This window comes from Aspergillus uvarum (genome assembly GCF_003184745.1).
Source record: "Aspergillus uvarum CBS 121591 unplaced genomic scaffold BO82scaffold_59, whole genome shotgun sequence".
Classification (NCBI taxonomy): domain Eukaryota; kingdom Fungi; phylum Ascomycota; class Eurotiomycetes; order Eurotiales; family Aspergillaceae; genus Aspergillus; species Aspergillus uvarum.
Genome location: NW_020291356.1, coordinates 57802 through 70940, shown reverse-complemented (window position 1 = coordinate 70940; position 13139 = coordinate 57802). Strand labels below are relative to the sequence as shown.

The 13139-nt window shown below is 53.6% G+C and overlaps 6 protein-coding genes across 6 annotated transcripts; 3 read left to right on the top strand and 3 right to left on the bottom strand.

Annotated features, from left to right (window-relative positions):
- Positions 1 to 434: 434 nt before the first annotated feature.
- BO82DRAFT_291919 (uncharacterized protein) lies at positions 435 to 1922 on the top strand (the record flags this gene model as incomplete). Its single annotated transcript, XM_025631748.1, has 3 exons — positions 435 to 1109; positions 1218 to 1287; positions 1348 to 1922. 3 exons carry the CDS (start codon positions 435 to 437, stop codon positions 1920 to 1922), a joined length of 1320 nt encoding a protein of 439 aa, XP_025488340.1.
- A 516-nt stretch (positions 1923 to 2438) lies between these two features.
- Positions 2439 to 3874, top strand: BO82DRAFT_357555 (BAR domain-containing protein). The gene is made up of 5 exons (XM_025636049.1): positions 2439 to 2579; positions 2745 to 2900; positions 2963 to 3524; positions 3576 to 3707; positions 3765 to 3874. Exons 1-5 carry the CDS (start codon positions 2545 to 2547, stop codon positions 3795 to 3797), a joined length of 918 nt encoding a protein of 305 aa, XP_025488339.1. The 5' UTR covers positions 2439 to 2544; the 3' UTR covers positions 3798 to 3874.
- A 223-nt stretch (positions 3875 to 4097) lies between these two features.
- On the top strand, positions 4098 to 5578 carry BO82DRAFT_357553 (V-type proton ATPase subunit E). Its single transcript, XM_025636048.1, has 5 exons — positions 4098 to 4453; positions 4518 to 4583; positions 4753 to 4836; positions 4970 to 5022; positions 5110 to 5578. Exons 2-5 carry the CDS (start codon positions 4573 to 4575, stop codon positions 5187 to 5189), a joined length of 228 nt encoding a protein of 75 aa, XP_025488338.1. The 5' UTR covers positions 4098 to 4453; positions 4518 to 4572; the 3' UTR covers positions 5190 to 5578.
- On the bottom strand, positions 5298 to 7124 carry BO82DRAFT_160475 (sterol homeostasis protein ARV1). The gene is made up of 3 exons (XM_025630252.1): positions 6889 to 7124; positions 6785 to 6841; positions 5298 to 6730 (listed from the first exon to the last, which is right to left on the bottom strand). The coding sequence occupies exons 1-3, from the start codon at positions 7075 to 7077 to the stop codon at positions 5606 to 5608; spliced, it is 1371 nt and encodes a 456-aa protein (XP_025488337.1). The 5' UTR covers positions 7078 to 7124; the 3' UTR covers positions 5298 to 5605.
- Positions 7125 to 7273: 149 nt separating this feature from the next.
- Positions 7274 to 9003, bottom strand: BO82DRAFT_317980 (NAD(P)/FAD-dependent oxidoreductase). Its single transcript, XM_025632630.1, has 4 exons — positions 8701 to 9003; positions 8325 to 8614; positions 7685 to 8261; positions 7274 to 7625 (listed from the first exon to the last, which is right to left on the bottom strand). Exons 1-4 carry the CDS (start codon positions 8948 to 8950, stop codon positions 7360 to 7362), a joined length of 1383 nt encoding a protein of 460 aa, XP_025488336.1. The 5' UTR covers positions 8951 to 9003; the 3' UTR covers positions 7274 to 7359.
- A 1262-nt stretch (positions 9004 to 10265) lies between these two features.
- On the bottom strand, positions 10266 to 12794 carry BO82DRAFT_343219 (MFS transporter). Its single transcript, XM_025633611.1, has 6 exons — positions 12174 to 12794; positions 12075 to 12109; positions 11210 to 11965; positions 11028 to 11152; positions 10801 to 10962; positions 10266 to 10728 (listed from the first exon to the last, which is right to left on the bottom strand). Exons 1-6 carry the CDS (start codon positions 12362 to 12364, stop codon positions 10402 to 10404), a joined length of 1596 nt encoding a protein of 531 aa, XP_025488335.1. The 5' UTR covers positions 12365 to 12794; the 3' UTR covers positions 10266 to 10401.
- Between the last annotated feature and the right edge of the window lie 345 nt (positions 12795 to 13139).

The window sequence follows — 13139 nt, the reverse complement described above, 5'->3', positions numbered from 1 at the left end:
GTATGTACAGTATTTCGATTTCCTTTTCTCAATTCTGTCTTTTCTTTCCCACCAATTTTCTTCAATCTATTCTCGATTCCCTCTTTTCCCTTCACAGTGGACATTTACCAGAGAATATATAAGAGTCCTTCGATTCTCGCCACTGCTGGCAATTATTCCATTGTTGCATTCTATGACATAGAGCACTTTCCATACTCATACTTCCGAAAACTGCCTTATCGACTCGATCGATTATCAACCCTGCCCCGCCATCTGATTTAAACTGCGGCCCGCCAAAAGTCAGCCGCTGTCGTCACCCACGGTTGAATCTAATCATCCTTCCATCTCATTCATCCATACTTCGTACTCCATCCCGAGTCACAACAGTCAGTCACCCTTATCTGCCTTCGGTCCCTTCAAGTCATCCTCTCCTCCACCACATCGCCCTATCACACATGTCTCGCTACGGCGACTACCGTCGCTCCACGGGGGCTCTTGACGATGACCGCTACCCGCATGAGCGACGGGAGCGTCACCACCGTCACCGTTCGCGCGCCCCCTCGGTGCTTGATCGCCCCCGCCGATTCGAAGAGGATGAACGTTTCGAATACCGCCTCCAAGAACAAGACCGCTACGGTCCCCCTGCTCGTCGCCCCGACATTGTGTACCAGGACGATCATCTGATCCACCCGTCTGGTCCCCTGGTTGCCTACGATCGCCGTCGTGCGGAGAGCCCTCTGCCTCGACCTCGACTTCTTCGGCGACAATCCTCCCTGGACACATTTGATCGGATCCCCACGCGCAAGTTAGACGAATATTACTACAGTGACCGACCTCCCAGACTATCTCCAAGCCCGCCACCCCGCCGTGGATCTTACCATCGAACCCGCGAACCAGACTACTACGAGGAAATCAGCATTGCAGAAGGGGACTATGGAGAGGAAGAGTACCGGGGCTTTCGCGAACGGAGCGTGGGACGTCCCCGTCGCTCAGCAAGTCGTTTTCGTGAGAGACGAGTTGAAGAAATCGATGTGGAAAAACCGTATCCTCGGAAAGGCAAGACTCGCATGCCCCGCAAGATGGTTCATACCACTGCGATCCGCGAGCTTGGCTACCCGTATGAGGAAGAGGTGTGTATACATGCCCTTCACACTTTTGACAAAGAAGAACGCCTAGAGTCTATTTTCCGATCGATAAGCTGACATCTATGGTCTTAGGGTAAAATGGTTGTCATTCAGCTGGCTCTGTCCAAAGAACAAATTGATGAGGTCATTGGGAGAAGTCGCGAGATCAAGCGCCTGACCGAGAGTAAGTCACCCTTCCACCCCGAGTCCGCAGGCAGCAGGGACTAACTGCATGGTTTTAAAGCACGCGTTATCCACACCAGCTCGCCGTCCCCAGTTCGTGCCCGCCGTCGAGACAGAACTGTGGAGCGAGTTCCCATGGAGGCCTATACCCCTAGGACCAGCCATGACACTCTTATCATCGAGGCGTCGCCGTCGCGCCATCGATCGCATTCGCGCCACCACCATTACCACCACCCCCATGGTGAGCTTCTGGAAAAGAAAGTGACCAGGACTGTATCCCGCACCCGAGACATTTCGGTCCATGGACGACCCCGTCGTCGATCGTCGCCAGTACGCAGATATGAGCGTTACGAGGAGCAGCCTAGCAAGATTCACGCTGGGCCCCTGGCAGTTGTGGTGCGGCCCCGCGACAGTGACGAAGATCTGCGGGAATATGCGCTTGAGCGACGTGGCAGCGGAGAATATGTCCGAGACACGGAGATCATTGGGGATGGGGTTGCGGAGGAGATTCATGAAGTGAAGAGAGAGCGCAGAGGTACGGAACATATGTCGGTCCAATCACCAATTTGGATGCTAATGCTTTTTTCAGGTCCCAGTTCTCGTATGATGCGTGCGATGATGGCGACATTGACGTAATCTGGTTGAGTTGCGGCGAAATCCAAGTTTCTTGCTCTTTTGACACTGACTTACGACTTATCGATTACCCTTTCGGTGTTTCTTATTATGACTGTGATCTTCTTCTCCCATGCTGTTCTCCCCTTTGCTTTCTTATCATGTACTATAACAGCTTGACTGTGTTTCTTTCTATATTATGTGACTAGCCCGGTTTGACGATCATTTGGCGAAGATAATGATGACTATGCGAGCAACGATGATTATAAACCAATACTCATGACTCATGAACAATCAACAAGTGCCTTTTAGTAGTCAAAGACCTGACTCTGCATGATCTATTCCAGCCACCTAGTGTGCTACTGCAAGCAATTATCCCACCGCCTGCTGCCAACTCATCGCCCATGGATTGATTGTTCTTTGTCAGGTCAGGTCAAGCGGGAACTTGAACTATTCCAGAAGCGTAATTGCCGGCATGAAACCGTGGCGGGGCCAGGCGGTGTCAGACCGACGGAAAGTGGCCTCGACGCTTGCGATCATCTCAAAACAACTCTGCAAGCCACAGATAGGCCATCTTACTCCTTTACAAAATCCCCTGCACCGGGTCTACTGAAGATCTAACAGCAGCATCGTACCGACTTTCACCATGGACAAGTTCTCAGCATTCGGAAAGAACCTTAGGTGAGATAACCCGTGGCCAACCGTCCACCTCCTCAGTGTGGCTTGTGCCAGGCGTTGGTAGTGGATTCCGTATCCAGCCTCTTCCTCAGCGGCTGCAGCACGAGCTTTAATTGCCATTATCGATGGGACATTCACGCTAATAATTCGCTTCAATGGGATATTCAGCGCGAGCTTCTCTCCCTTTGCTCAGCGCACTCAGCAGATGATCCGCGAGCAACTCGGCCAGGCAGAAGACCGGACTCAGCTTCCCGATGAGTACATTGAATTGGAGAAGCGCGTGGATGCGCTGAAGATCGTCCACCAGAAGCTCCTTCAGGTCACGTAAGGACATCCATCTGTTCCTCGACCTGGAGATCTCACGTGCTCACGTCCCGACCATCCAGCTCCCAATACTCCAACGAAGCCTACGACTACCCTCCCAACATCCGTGAATCCTTCAACGACCTCGGCCGCACGATCAACGAGAAGGTCTCGCTTCTTTCCCAAGCCTCGTCGCCCGCCGAGGCCCAGGCGGCCCTGATCGCCCCTCCCTCGGCCAAGCCCCAGCCCAAGACCTTCAACCACGCCATCGCTCGCGCCTCGCTGGCCGGATCCCAGACCCTGGCGCAATCCGCTCACGGCGAGGACCCCCTGGCCACCGCCCTGGAGAAGTACGCGCTGGCCGAGGAGAAAGTGGGCGAGGCCCGCCTGGCCCAGGATGCTCAGATCCAGTCGCGCTTCCTGGCTGGGTGGAATACCACGCTGAACACGAACCTGATGTTCGCGGCGAAGGCGCGCAAGAACGTCGAGAACGCTCGCCTCATGCTGGACTCGATCAAGGCGGCCAAGAAGGCTCAGGTCAAGGGCGACTGGGACAGTCTGAGCGAGGAGGCTCGCGCCGAGATTGAGCAGGCGGAGGACGAGTTCGTCGGACAGACCGAGGAAGCCGTGAGCGTGATGAAGAATGTATGTTTATATGGCAGTGATTTTGACGGGTGATGGCTGACTATGTAACAGGTTCTCGACACCCCCGAGCCTCTCCGCAACCTGGCCGATTTGATCGCAGCGCAGCTCGAGTTCCACAAGCGGGCCTATGAGATACTCAGCGAGTTGGCTCCTGTCGTGGACGGCTTGCAGGTTGAGCAAGAGGTGAGTGCACGAACTCAGGATGATCTTGGTGCTTGACTGACGCGCATCTCAACACAGGCTAGCTACCGTAAGAGCCGCGAGGGAGCTTGAAATGCAGCTCAAACTGTAAATTTCCTTGTCTCATCGTTTACTTTTGTTGGACTCGCAGCCCTTGTTAATTCAGCCCCTGTTTGCCTTTGTGACAGTGTTCTATATCCCTTGATAGGTGGTTACATCGATCAGATTGACTACACTTTGTATTGTGACTGTAGTTTGAGCTGTAATATATGTTGTTTTAGGCCAACGATGTCTGCCCCAGGCCTCCACAGCGGGCCAGTAGGGCGGTGTGAGCCGGCAGCTGGCAGCTGGCGTCGGAAGCGCTCCGCCGATAACTCACCTCTCTGTCGATAACCATCATCATCCTATCTGTCAGTTTGTCGGTCCCTGCCTGCGACGACAGCCCTTTCTCGCTGTCCTTCGCCTCTCAAATCTCTCGATTGTTTGCATCTCCATTTCCGACTTGGCCTTCCAAACCACTCTTACCTTCCAAGCGTACACAAGACTCCCGCCCTCGCAACAGCGATCCATACCCCTCGAACAATCAAAGTAACCAACAGCACTCCACACCGACAGCGCAACATACAATCCCAGCCCAACCACTCGCCAGCCTCTCTCACCCGGTTTCAACTCATCTCCGAATACCCACCTCGAGACAACAGAGAAAAGCACACAGATAGGCTGGCCCTACGCTGTACGGTACAACAATTGTACATCCATCCACCACAAACGCATTCATCACTCGGGACCTGGTGCTGAACAGCCTCGCCATAGACCCTTTCATCGACCCCCCGGAAGACATCTCACATCCGAAGCGATTATAGTCAAGATGGCGAACGGGTGAGTTACCCGCCGCCCCTCGGGCATCTTCCCCCAACAGTCACAAGCTTGTACTTGGAAGCCCTCGGCAGCAAGCAAGCCTGACTCCCCTTCCATCCACGTCCCCCAATATCCCCTCAACCGAACCACCAAACCACCCACTAACCATTCTTGCCAAAAAAAAATACAGATGGAGCATCATCATCGGCCTCATCGTCGTCGTCATCGCCTCCGTATTGGCGTGGATCTTCAGCCCGAAGGGCGAGAATCAGACGTATGTTCATCGCACCTCCCCCCCCCCACCCCCCTCTCGCCCTCTTTCTTACCACCAAAAGAGAGAAGAGAGAATGGCAATCTATCGGCGGCTAAGACCAAAATCAAACCTAACACTAATATGACCGAAACAGTGTGTTCAGAAGTACCCTGATCCTGTCATTCGTATGCTGTTATCTGATGTGGGGTATGTCTTTCCCCCATTCCCCCATTCCCCCAGGTCTACTGCCCAAAAGCAAAAACTGACGCGATACTCTTTTTCTGTTGTGTCTAGCGATCACGTTCCTCGCGCAGTGGCATCCGCTTATCACGCCTAAGCGGTCGGATATTCGGCCTGATCGCGTGCCCGAGTAGATTCCTCTTTTCTCTTGCGAATCAGGTTGGGGGAGCGGGGATGTGTGAACTTTGTATGATGTGTCGTGGTGGATTGGCAGGGTGACTAGAGGCGTGGTGATATGCTATGGAGGGGGCCCTGGGCTCGTCGTGGCTTGGTGGCGGGGAGGTTTGAATGGGATTATACCCCAGTCAATTTTACAAGGGCTTTTCTCATGTTTCTCGAACCTTTGTATAGTTTAAAGTTTCTTTTTTGATGGCACCGTTGAAGTTTGTTTTGACTTATGCGGATTTGCGAACTGCATCATGATTGTATCCTACATTCTTCTTTCCTTGGGAGAGGGGGTATTATGTACTGTATATGCTGCGTATACCGCAGCGGGGACGGAGGACCCAAGGACAAGCATAGATCTGTTGATGCTTCCCATAAGCCTATATTAAATGACTCCCACCAACCCCAAGATCGCCCTCTGGACTGACCACCGCGCCACCAACCCTGTCACCGCCAACGCCACGGCCCGTAGATACCCGCATCCAAGCAGGATATACAGTGCCTCGATGTTACTCAGTAGCACAAGATGCGAGTCCGCCGCACCCAGAGACAGCAGCGAGCCCATGAGCTCGAAGAACTCGGCGAGATAGCCGGTGGAAACGGACTCTGGCAGTGCGCGGATGACACTGTCCAGGAGGGAGGAGGAGAGTGATGACGATGACGACGATAACGATGATGTGGAGGGGGTTTGCGTGGCTGTTGTGATGGCGGCGGTGATTGTTGCGATCGGTGTGAGGATGCTGTCGAGGGCTGTGGGTGAGACGGTATTGGCACTGCTGCCGATTAGGTCGATGGTAGAGTGCGAAGCGGTGGTCGTGGTGTTCGTGAAAGCATTGCCGCTGCCGTCCGGGCCCCAGATCACGAGGAGGATGGGAAACAGCTTCGCGCAGCTGCTGACAAGGAGGGCGGTGCTGATGGCGGTGGGGCTTGCAGGGGAGGGTGGGGGCAACGGCCTGATATTCATTCCCATGGGGATGTTCATGGCCATGTTTTGGATGGGGGCGGTGGAGGAGCGGCGGAGCGGCGGCGGCGGCGGCGGAGGGGAGTGGGCGGTTGGGGTTTGGGTCTGGGACTCGCTGCCTGTTGTGATAGCGCCAGTGGATGCTGTTGTTGCAACATCGTGGAGAGATGAAGATGAGCCCTGCGGGACGAGCTTAGGTGGGCTGAGAATCGATGCAGTGGGTGTGGCAGTCGGGGAGAGTTGGGAGGCCGGGAAGGACGGTAGCACTGGGGTCCAGGAATGGGAGGTCTCTGTCCCTGTGTTGTTTGTTGTATTGCTCTTCGCGACGTGACCCCGGGGCGTTGGGGCGAGAATCGAAGCAAGGAGACGGATGGTGAGATGATGAGCAAGAGTCGCAAGCGCGTTTAGACTGAGGAAGAAGAGGTATTGGACGATGACGGGGGCGCGCCAAAGGAATGTATCGACGATGGAGGGTGATTTCTCGATGCGGGCCCAGGTGAGGTAGACATCGAATAGGAGCAAGAGAATCCCAAGACGGATGATGGAGCGCTGAGGACGTCAATGAACGAGTTACGAGATTGTTGATAGTGTGGGTGGTCTTACATCGAATTGGTTGTCATAGCCTCCTCCTAATCGATTGAAAAGCAGATGGCGATAGACCTGGTACAATTAGCTTTGGGTCGACTTTGCACAGCAAGGGTCCGTACCTGTGGTTTGATCAGGACAAGATCAATGAAGAGGACGACAAAGTCGTATTCGACATACTTGTCGGCGAAGCGCTGGCAGCGCGGACATTGAGTCAAGCGTACTCCTTTACCCAACGATCGGTCATCAGCACGGCTGTAGGTGCTGTACAGATGAGAGACTGGATATGAGCACTCGATGCAGATGGGCATCGTATCATTTGTATTTGATCATTAAATCATTGTTTATATGAATGCAATATGTTATGAGGACTGAGGGAAGAGAGGAAACGGAAAGGAGAAAGAGTCGACTCCAATCTCGGCGCGGAGATCAAAGGCGGTGAAGGCCTTCTCCGCAGCGGCTGTCCCTGGTTTGTTTACTCCGCATCTCGACTCCAACCTCTTTTCACCCGACATGACAGCTGGATAGTCATTCTATTCTTGCATCCTAGCTGCCTCATGGCTTTTCTATGATTCATTTAGCATTACCATAAGCTAGAGCTTACTTTCCACCTCCGAACTCTTCACATACGCCAGGATATCATTCCGACCACTCGCCAACCGTTCTGGAGTTGTCTTGAACAGCCGTGGAACTCCACTTTCCTCATAAGCTGCCCCATCCACAACCAGCCGTGCGATACCTCGCGCCGACAAGAAAATCTGCGGCATACCATGACCACTATAGCCAGCGATTACAAGCTGACCCGGTTTACCTGGCACATGCCCAACATGCGGTAGAGCATCACTGCTATAACCCATCACTACTCAAACATTAGCCGGACGGCCTCAAGACGCAACAAGCCGACCAACAAGGGCTTACCTCCTGACCATACACGGTCCGTATATGCCCCCGTATTCTCCCAGCCGTGGAAAGTCCGCTGCATGTAGTTGTCAAAGTACCGCGCCGCGGCGTCAACCACCCGGCCATCGTCAGTGTTGTGGTACCAACTGAGAATGTCCTGTTTGTAGAAGGTGGACTTCGCACCGCCCACGATGATACTACCGTCAGGACGCGGGATCAAGTAGTCGTAGTCCCAGGCGTTGAAGCGCAGAGTATACGAGCGGTCCATGGGCACGGCAGGCGGGTTCGGAACCACGATGCGACTGCAGAATCCCCGCACGGGGACGATCTTGTCCCTGTACTGCGGTGCGAGGGCAGCGGTGTATGCATTGGTGGCGAAGATGACTGTCTTGGTGCGAATCGAGCCGCGGTCAGTGGTGAGCGTCCATCGTCCATCAGCATCCCGGTCATCGGAGATCTGCCGTACCGGGGTGTTTGTCTGCAGATTCACCCCGGCGGCAATGGCGAGCCTAAGAAGGTGCATGATAAGCTTGTACGGCCAGAGGCGCCCGGTGCGCTGGCTGAAGCACCCCCGAGCCCCTTTGACACCCGATACCTGCCAAAGTCGACGGATCTAAGCATGCGCATACATACGGGACATAGGATTGCGAAAACTCACAGCTTCAGCAGCATCGAGCCCGGTAAAGCTCACATCTTCGACAGTCTTCACCCCCTTCGCCACCAGCGAATCAAAACCCGCCTTGACCTTGGCGAGCTGGGCTGGGTCAAAGTGCACATCGCAGACGCGGTTCACCTCCATATCGCAATCGATCTTCTCCCTTTCCACCAAGGCCTGCACTGCAGAGACATGTTCCATCTCGAATGCGGCCACTTCGGCCGCCGCCTCGACTCCGTACTCATTGGCCAGGTTGCCGACTCGGCTGTAGACATCGGGCTTGAGATGGCCACCTACGTGCAAACCGCGGGCAGACGGCCACCCCACGAATTAGCGAAAGCTCATGATGCAAAACTACTCCATGAGTGAAGCGTCGTACCGTTGCGTCCGGTAGCCCCCGAGCAAGCCTGTCGTGCCTCAAGGATGACGATGGACGGCTGCTTCTTTCCGCCAGCAGTCGCACGCTCCAAACAATGGTAAGCAGTCGATGCGCCGGCGTAGCCTGCTCCGATGATGGCGATGTCGCAGGTTTCCGGTAGAGTCTTAGTGGAACAATGATTGTCCAAGGGATCGGGCTCCGACCGCCAGAATGAGGACATGCTATTTCCCGCTGGGAATGGAGTGGCCATGGTGGAAGGGATTAGTGGGGAAGGTGTCGGGGATGCTTGAATTGTGATGGAACTATGGAAGTGGACGATAGCTAGAGCGCCTGTTCAACTGATAATTATAGCGCATATTTAGTGCCCTCGAGAGAAGATAAGGAACCTGATATCTCTGGGTACAACTTATGGTATTGGACCGGATCGCCGACAGCTTGCAGCGGGGAAGACTGGAACTAGACATCGTCTCCCTTGCCGTGAGGGGAACACGGGAATATGCATGAGTATTATCAGATTCTTCGATACGTGGAGCTGGCAAACCACTTATCATATAGCAGGCCATCCGTTATCGATAATACTTGGTTCGACAATCTATACTTCCCAACACGGCGTGTTCGACGATATCCGAGTTTTCCACAAGTATTCAGCACGAGACCGGCAGTGCTTCCGAATAATAGCTACGAGTTCGACAGACCGGCTAACCAATTATCTATAAGTCATATACATAGAATGACTTGAGAAGCAAAATCAGCGTATTAGCCATTTTGAGCTTTGGACATGCCCAAAAAACCCTTAAGCCCTAAGTGGCAGTCTGATCCACAATTCTAAGTGATAACCTGTAGGATCTACTACTACATAAAGCATGGAGCACCGGCAGAATCACCTAAAAGACCGCCCTCATCACCGCCCTACCGGCAGAACCTAACGAAACCTCGCAGCAGGAAATCCGCCGTTTCCTCGATTCCACTCCCAGAAAAATAATCCGGGAAACTGTTCAATTTAGGCGGTGGCAGAAAACAAGGTACCAGAGAGCGGGCAGGGTAGAGTGGCAGTACCCAACCCAGCCCAGCCCAGCAAACCGCCCGGCAGAACCTTATCAGACCACAAGGCATTCGGTCTGGCGATGATGGCCTGGGAAACAGTTCGACAGCAGAAAAGAGACTTCTACCGCCTACCTGACCGCTATACTTGCAGAAACTAACCAACCTCGCAGCGAGGAATCTCCAAAATCTCCGGAAATCCAGACAACCAGTCTCCAAAAAATGACCGGGCGGAGTGTTTAGTTTGGGCGGTGGCAGAATATCTCCTGCTAAAGCGGCAACTTACCCGTAGAGCGGCGTAGGGGAACCCCGCCGCCCGCTTCACCGTCTACGCTTATTGTGGCAGAATCCACCCGAAACGAGCCCTGAGGCCGGCAGGTATGTACCAAAACCTATCTATGTATACTGCGCTTGGCGAGGCATGCATACAGGATACATGTTAAAATCTGCTGGAGGGTTGCTACTGTTTAGTATCTCCGGCACTCAGAGTACCTTCTTACTGAATGGAAGTAATGGTGTGCAATGCAAGATTCGTAGTCGCATTACATCTATGGATCCTCGGATCTGAGCCGTCAGTGACTTTGCTCGGTGTGACTTAATTTACATCTTCAAGGTCTCCTTTCAGGTAGACAACGAGTCAACAGCCATCGAACTACATTCTCAAAGCATAGGCTCCTTCCTCTTCTTTCTCAGAAACTCCTCCTGCTCCCTCTGACTCTCTTTCAAATCGAGGAAGAACGCCAGCCCCGCGAAGCTGGCCAGACTCAACGCAAACAGGAAGTAGAATGGCGTGGAGTTGTTGCCCGTCGGCGAGGCGTCGATGATGGCGCTCGACACTAACGGGCCAATGAAGGAGGAGGTCTTGCCGATGATGCTGAACAGACTGAAGAAAAGGAACTCGTGGCCCCGCGGCGTGACCTCGGAGATCATGATCATGGAGTAGCTGTACCACGGGCAAACAAGGAAGCCGTAGTAGACTTGATATACCTAATCCCCAGTAGACCTTGGTCAGCGAGTGCATGGGCGGGCGACCTCGACAGGGCGGAGAAATGTACTTACCCAGATTTCCCAGAGATGGTGGAACCCGAATTTCTGCGTCCAGATGCCAATCATGCCCCAGCCGTCGAGGAGGATAATGGCGATGGCAACAATGTTGAACATGGTTTTGGTGCTCAGGTTGAATCGTCGCTGGACATACCAGAATGTATAGATGCCGACGGCCTGGATATGTTGTTAAGACTTCAGCTGGACCCAAGCATGTATGCACGGTATAAGGGAGTACGAACCTGGGCGGCGATACCAGCCAGCAAGACATATGTCAGCTCAAGAGAATTGTACGACACAATGTTGTTCTGCAAGGTGGAGATAACGGTCACGGTGGTGTTCAGTGAGTCGCCGAGGAGGAAGTAGCCTAGGAGTGTACTGCATTTAGCAAAACACCTTGAGTTCAAAGGTGCAATGAACATACCAACGAGATAAATCAGGCTCTGCTTCAACGTCCAGATATCCTTCAGCGCACGGACAAGCTGTTTCAACCCAGCAACAATGATATTGTTCCCCTCCGGATCCTGACCCGGCCGGCGCTTCTCCAACACGAACCATGGTATCGATACCAGCAGCCAGACGCCACTGGCGAAGGCGATCAGAACGCTCAACCCCCAGTTGTTGTTCGCTTCGCTCGCATTGACGTGCAAGGCGAACATGATGCCGACAATAATGGCGAGAATGACTAGCTCGCTGACCGACTGCACGTAGAAGGCCACATTGGACAGCTGGGTGCGCTTCATCGAGTCCGCATGATCATACTCCTCCCGCGAGATGCGCCCCGCGGAATATTCCTCCGCCGCATCGCGCATCTCGACCGTGTTCCTGGCGAGGCCCGGGAACGCCGCCGTCCAGAAGGTGAGCGTCGTCTGATACGCGATCAGCCCGACGATGTACAACCCCACGCCGACGCTCCACCTGTCCGCCTCGTGGACCGCCAGCCACGCAAAGCCGATCGCCCACGCGACGATCGACAGCACGATCAGGATGTTCGGCCGCCAGTTCCCAAAGTCGGCGAAACTGCCGATGGCCAGGAAGACGACCACCTGGATCGCAAACGAGATGCCGTTGCAGAGGAGGACGATACTGTTAACCGACCGCTGGCGGCCGGCGAAATCCAACGTTCCCCGATCGCCTGCGGCTTGCGATAAGAGATTCTGGAACGCCGTGGGGGCAAAGTCTGCGATCGTGCATCGCTGTTAGCCTCACGACTCGAGGGGATTGTTTTTCTGCCGAAATTCGTGCAGATACCATCTGTAGCGCCAGTGGGGGGAAAGAGAGAGTCTCACTGAACAAGGATAACCCATTGTTACCGATATAGTAACTAAAAAAGTGGTCCGGAGGATTTGTTTAGCAATCATTTCGCCAGGAGATCATACTCCACGCACGCATAATAGGCCCAAATCTCCCATCTTGTCGTGCGATACTGAGCGTCGAACGAGTCGGGAGCTCGCTGCTGCTCTTGTTCGCCGCCGCTGTCTGTAGGACTGTCTTGTAGTTCATGGACGATGTCAACATTAATCGGCTTCAGTCCATGCTTCAACGATGAATCGTCAACGGGAACACCTGTTGAAGCCATTTGCGGGTTTTTTCCCCCTTCTTTTTTTTCTTTTGCGATTTTCAATCGCAGGACGAAGATTTCTGTCTTTTCAATGCGCTAGAGAATAGTGCGCTCTGTAGGGAATTTATACGGGCGACTGACTGGCTGGAGGGACTGGAACCCCGCGTCTAAGATCGTCAAGCGTGATAAGAGCAGATAAGGTGATTGGCACGGTCGAGGGTAACGAGTAAGTCAGCGGAGGATTTTAAGTGGATTCGTGGTGTCTTGTTTAGGCTTTTTTACCCCCTCTCGAGGCCAACGACCAAGCTGGGAGGCAACTTGACTGTAGGTGTGCTGAAGGATCGGACCAATTGAGCATAACAAGCATCGAAGAGAAGAGTTTGCGCAGATGCGAAGGCACTAATGATATTTCGTCCATTCAGTTGAAATTTGCCTCCCGCAGAATTCGTCAAAGAACAAGGATGGATGCAGTGGAAAACCTAGGCGATGGCGAGTTGTTGCGATCGCATTGCGAGTGGTTACATTCTGGTGGGCGCTCATGCACAAACATTTCCGTTTTCAGGCAGCCACTCCCCGGGGTCTTCACGTTTGCATGGGTGCATGGCAGCCAATCTTGGGCGATCGATGTGGTCAAATCATATTGTTCGAGTCTAGACCGGCTATTATCTACACTATATAATCGCATCTATGCATCTGAGTACGAGGTCTGGTCTGTACAGTACGCCACGCGAGTAGCCCCGAAGAAAAAGAAAACTGACTGCCTCCTCCTGCCCCACGCACTCATCACAGCTTG

Bases quoted from the DNA above. Each gene is read 5' to 3' on its own strand.
- BO82DRAFT_160475 (XM_025630252.1), bottom strand. From the start codon at position 7,077: ATGCCCATCTGCATCGAGTGCTCATATCCAGTCTCTCATCTGTACAGC. The intron at 6,842-6,888 runs GTACGGACCCTT...TAATTGTACCAG, and splicing joins TTGTCCTGATCAAACCACAG to GTCTATCGCCATCTGCTTTT. The intron at 6,731-6,784 runs GTAAGACCACCC...TGACGTCCTCAG, and splicing joins GCTATGACAACCAATTCGAT to CGCTCCATCATCCGTCTTGG.
- BO82DRAFT_317980 (XM_025632630.1), bottom strand. From the start codon at position 8,950: ATGGCCACTCCATTCCCAGCGGGAAATAGCATGTCCTCATTCTGGCGG. The intron at 8,615-8,700 runs GTACGACGCTTC...GTTTGCACGTAG, and splicing joins GGGGGCTACCGGACGCAACG to GTGGCCATCTCAAGCCCGAT. The intron at 7,626-7,684 runs GTAAGCCCTTGT...ATGTTTGAGTAG, and splicing joins GGACCGTGTATGGTCAGGAG to TGATGGGTTATAGCAGTGAT.
- BO82DRAFT_343219 (XM_025633611.1), bottom strand. From the start codon at position 12,364: ATGGCTTCAACAGGTGTTCCCGTTGACGATTCATCGTTGAAGCATGGA. The intron at 11,153-11,209 runs GTATGTTCATTG...GTACACTCCTAG, and splicing joins GAGCCTGATTTATCTCGTTG to GCTACTTCCTCCTCGGCGAC. The intron at 10,729-10,800 runs GTAAGTACATTT...ACTGGGGATTAG, and splicing joins ACCATCTCTGGGAAATCTGG to GTATATCAAGTCTACTACGG.
- BO82DRAFT_357555 (XM_025636049.1), top strand. From the start codon at position 2,545: ATGGACAAGTTCTCAGCATTCGGAAAGAACCTTAG. The intron at 2,901-2,962 runs GTAAGGACATCC...CCGACCATCCAG, and splicing joins CAGAAGCTCCTTCAGGTCAC to CTCCCAATACTCCAACGAAG. The intron at 3,708-3,764 runs GTGAGTGCACGA...ATCTCAACACAG, and splicing joins GCTTGCAGGTTGAGCAAGAG to GCTAGCTACCGTAAGAGCCG.
- BO82DRAFT_357553 (XM_025636048.1), top strand. The intron at 4,837-4,969 runs GTATGTTCATCG...TGACCGAAACAG, and splicing joins CCGAAGGGCGAGAATCAGAC to TGTGTTCAGAAGTACCCTGA. The intron at 5,023-5,109 runs GTATGTCTTTCC...TGTTGTGTCTAG, and splicing joins ATGCTGTTATCTGATGTGGG to CGATCACGTTCCTCGCGCAG.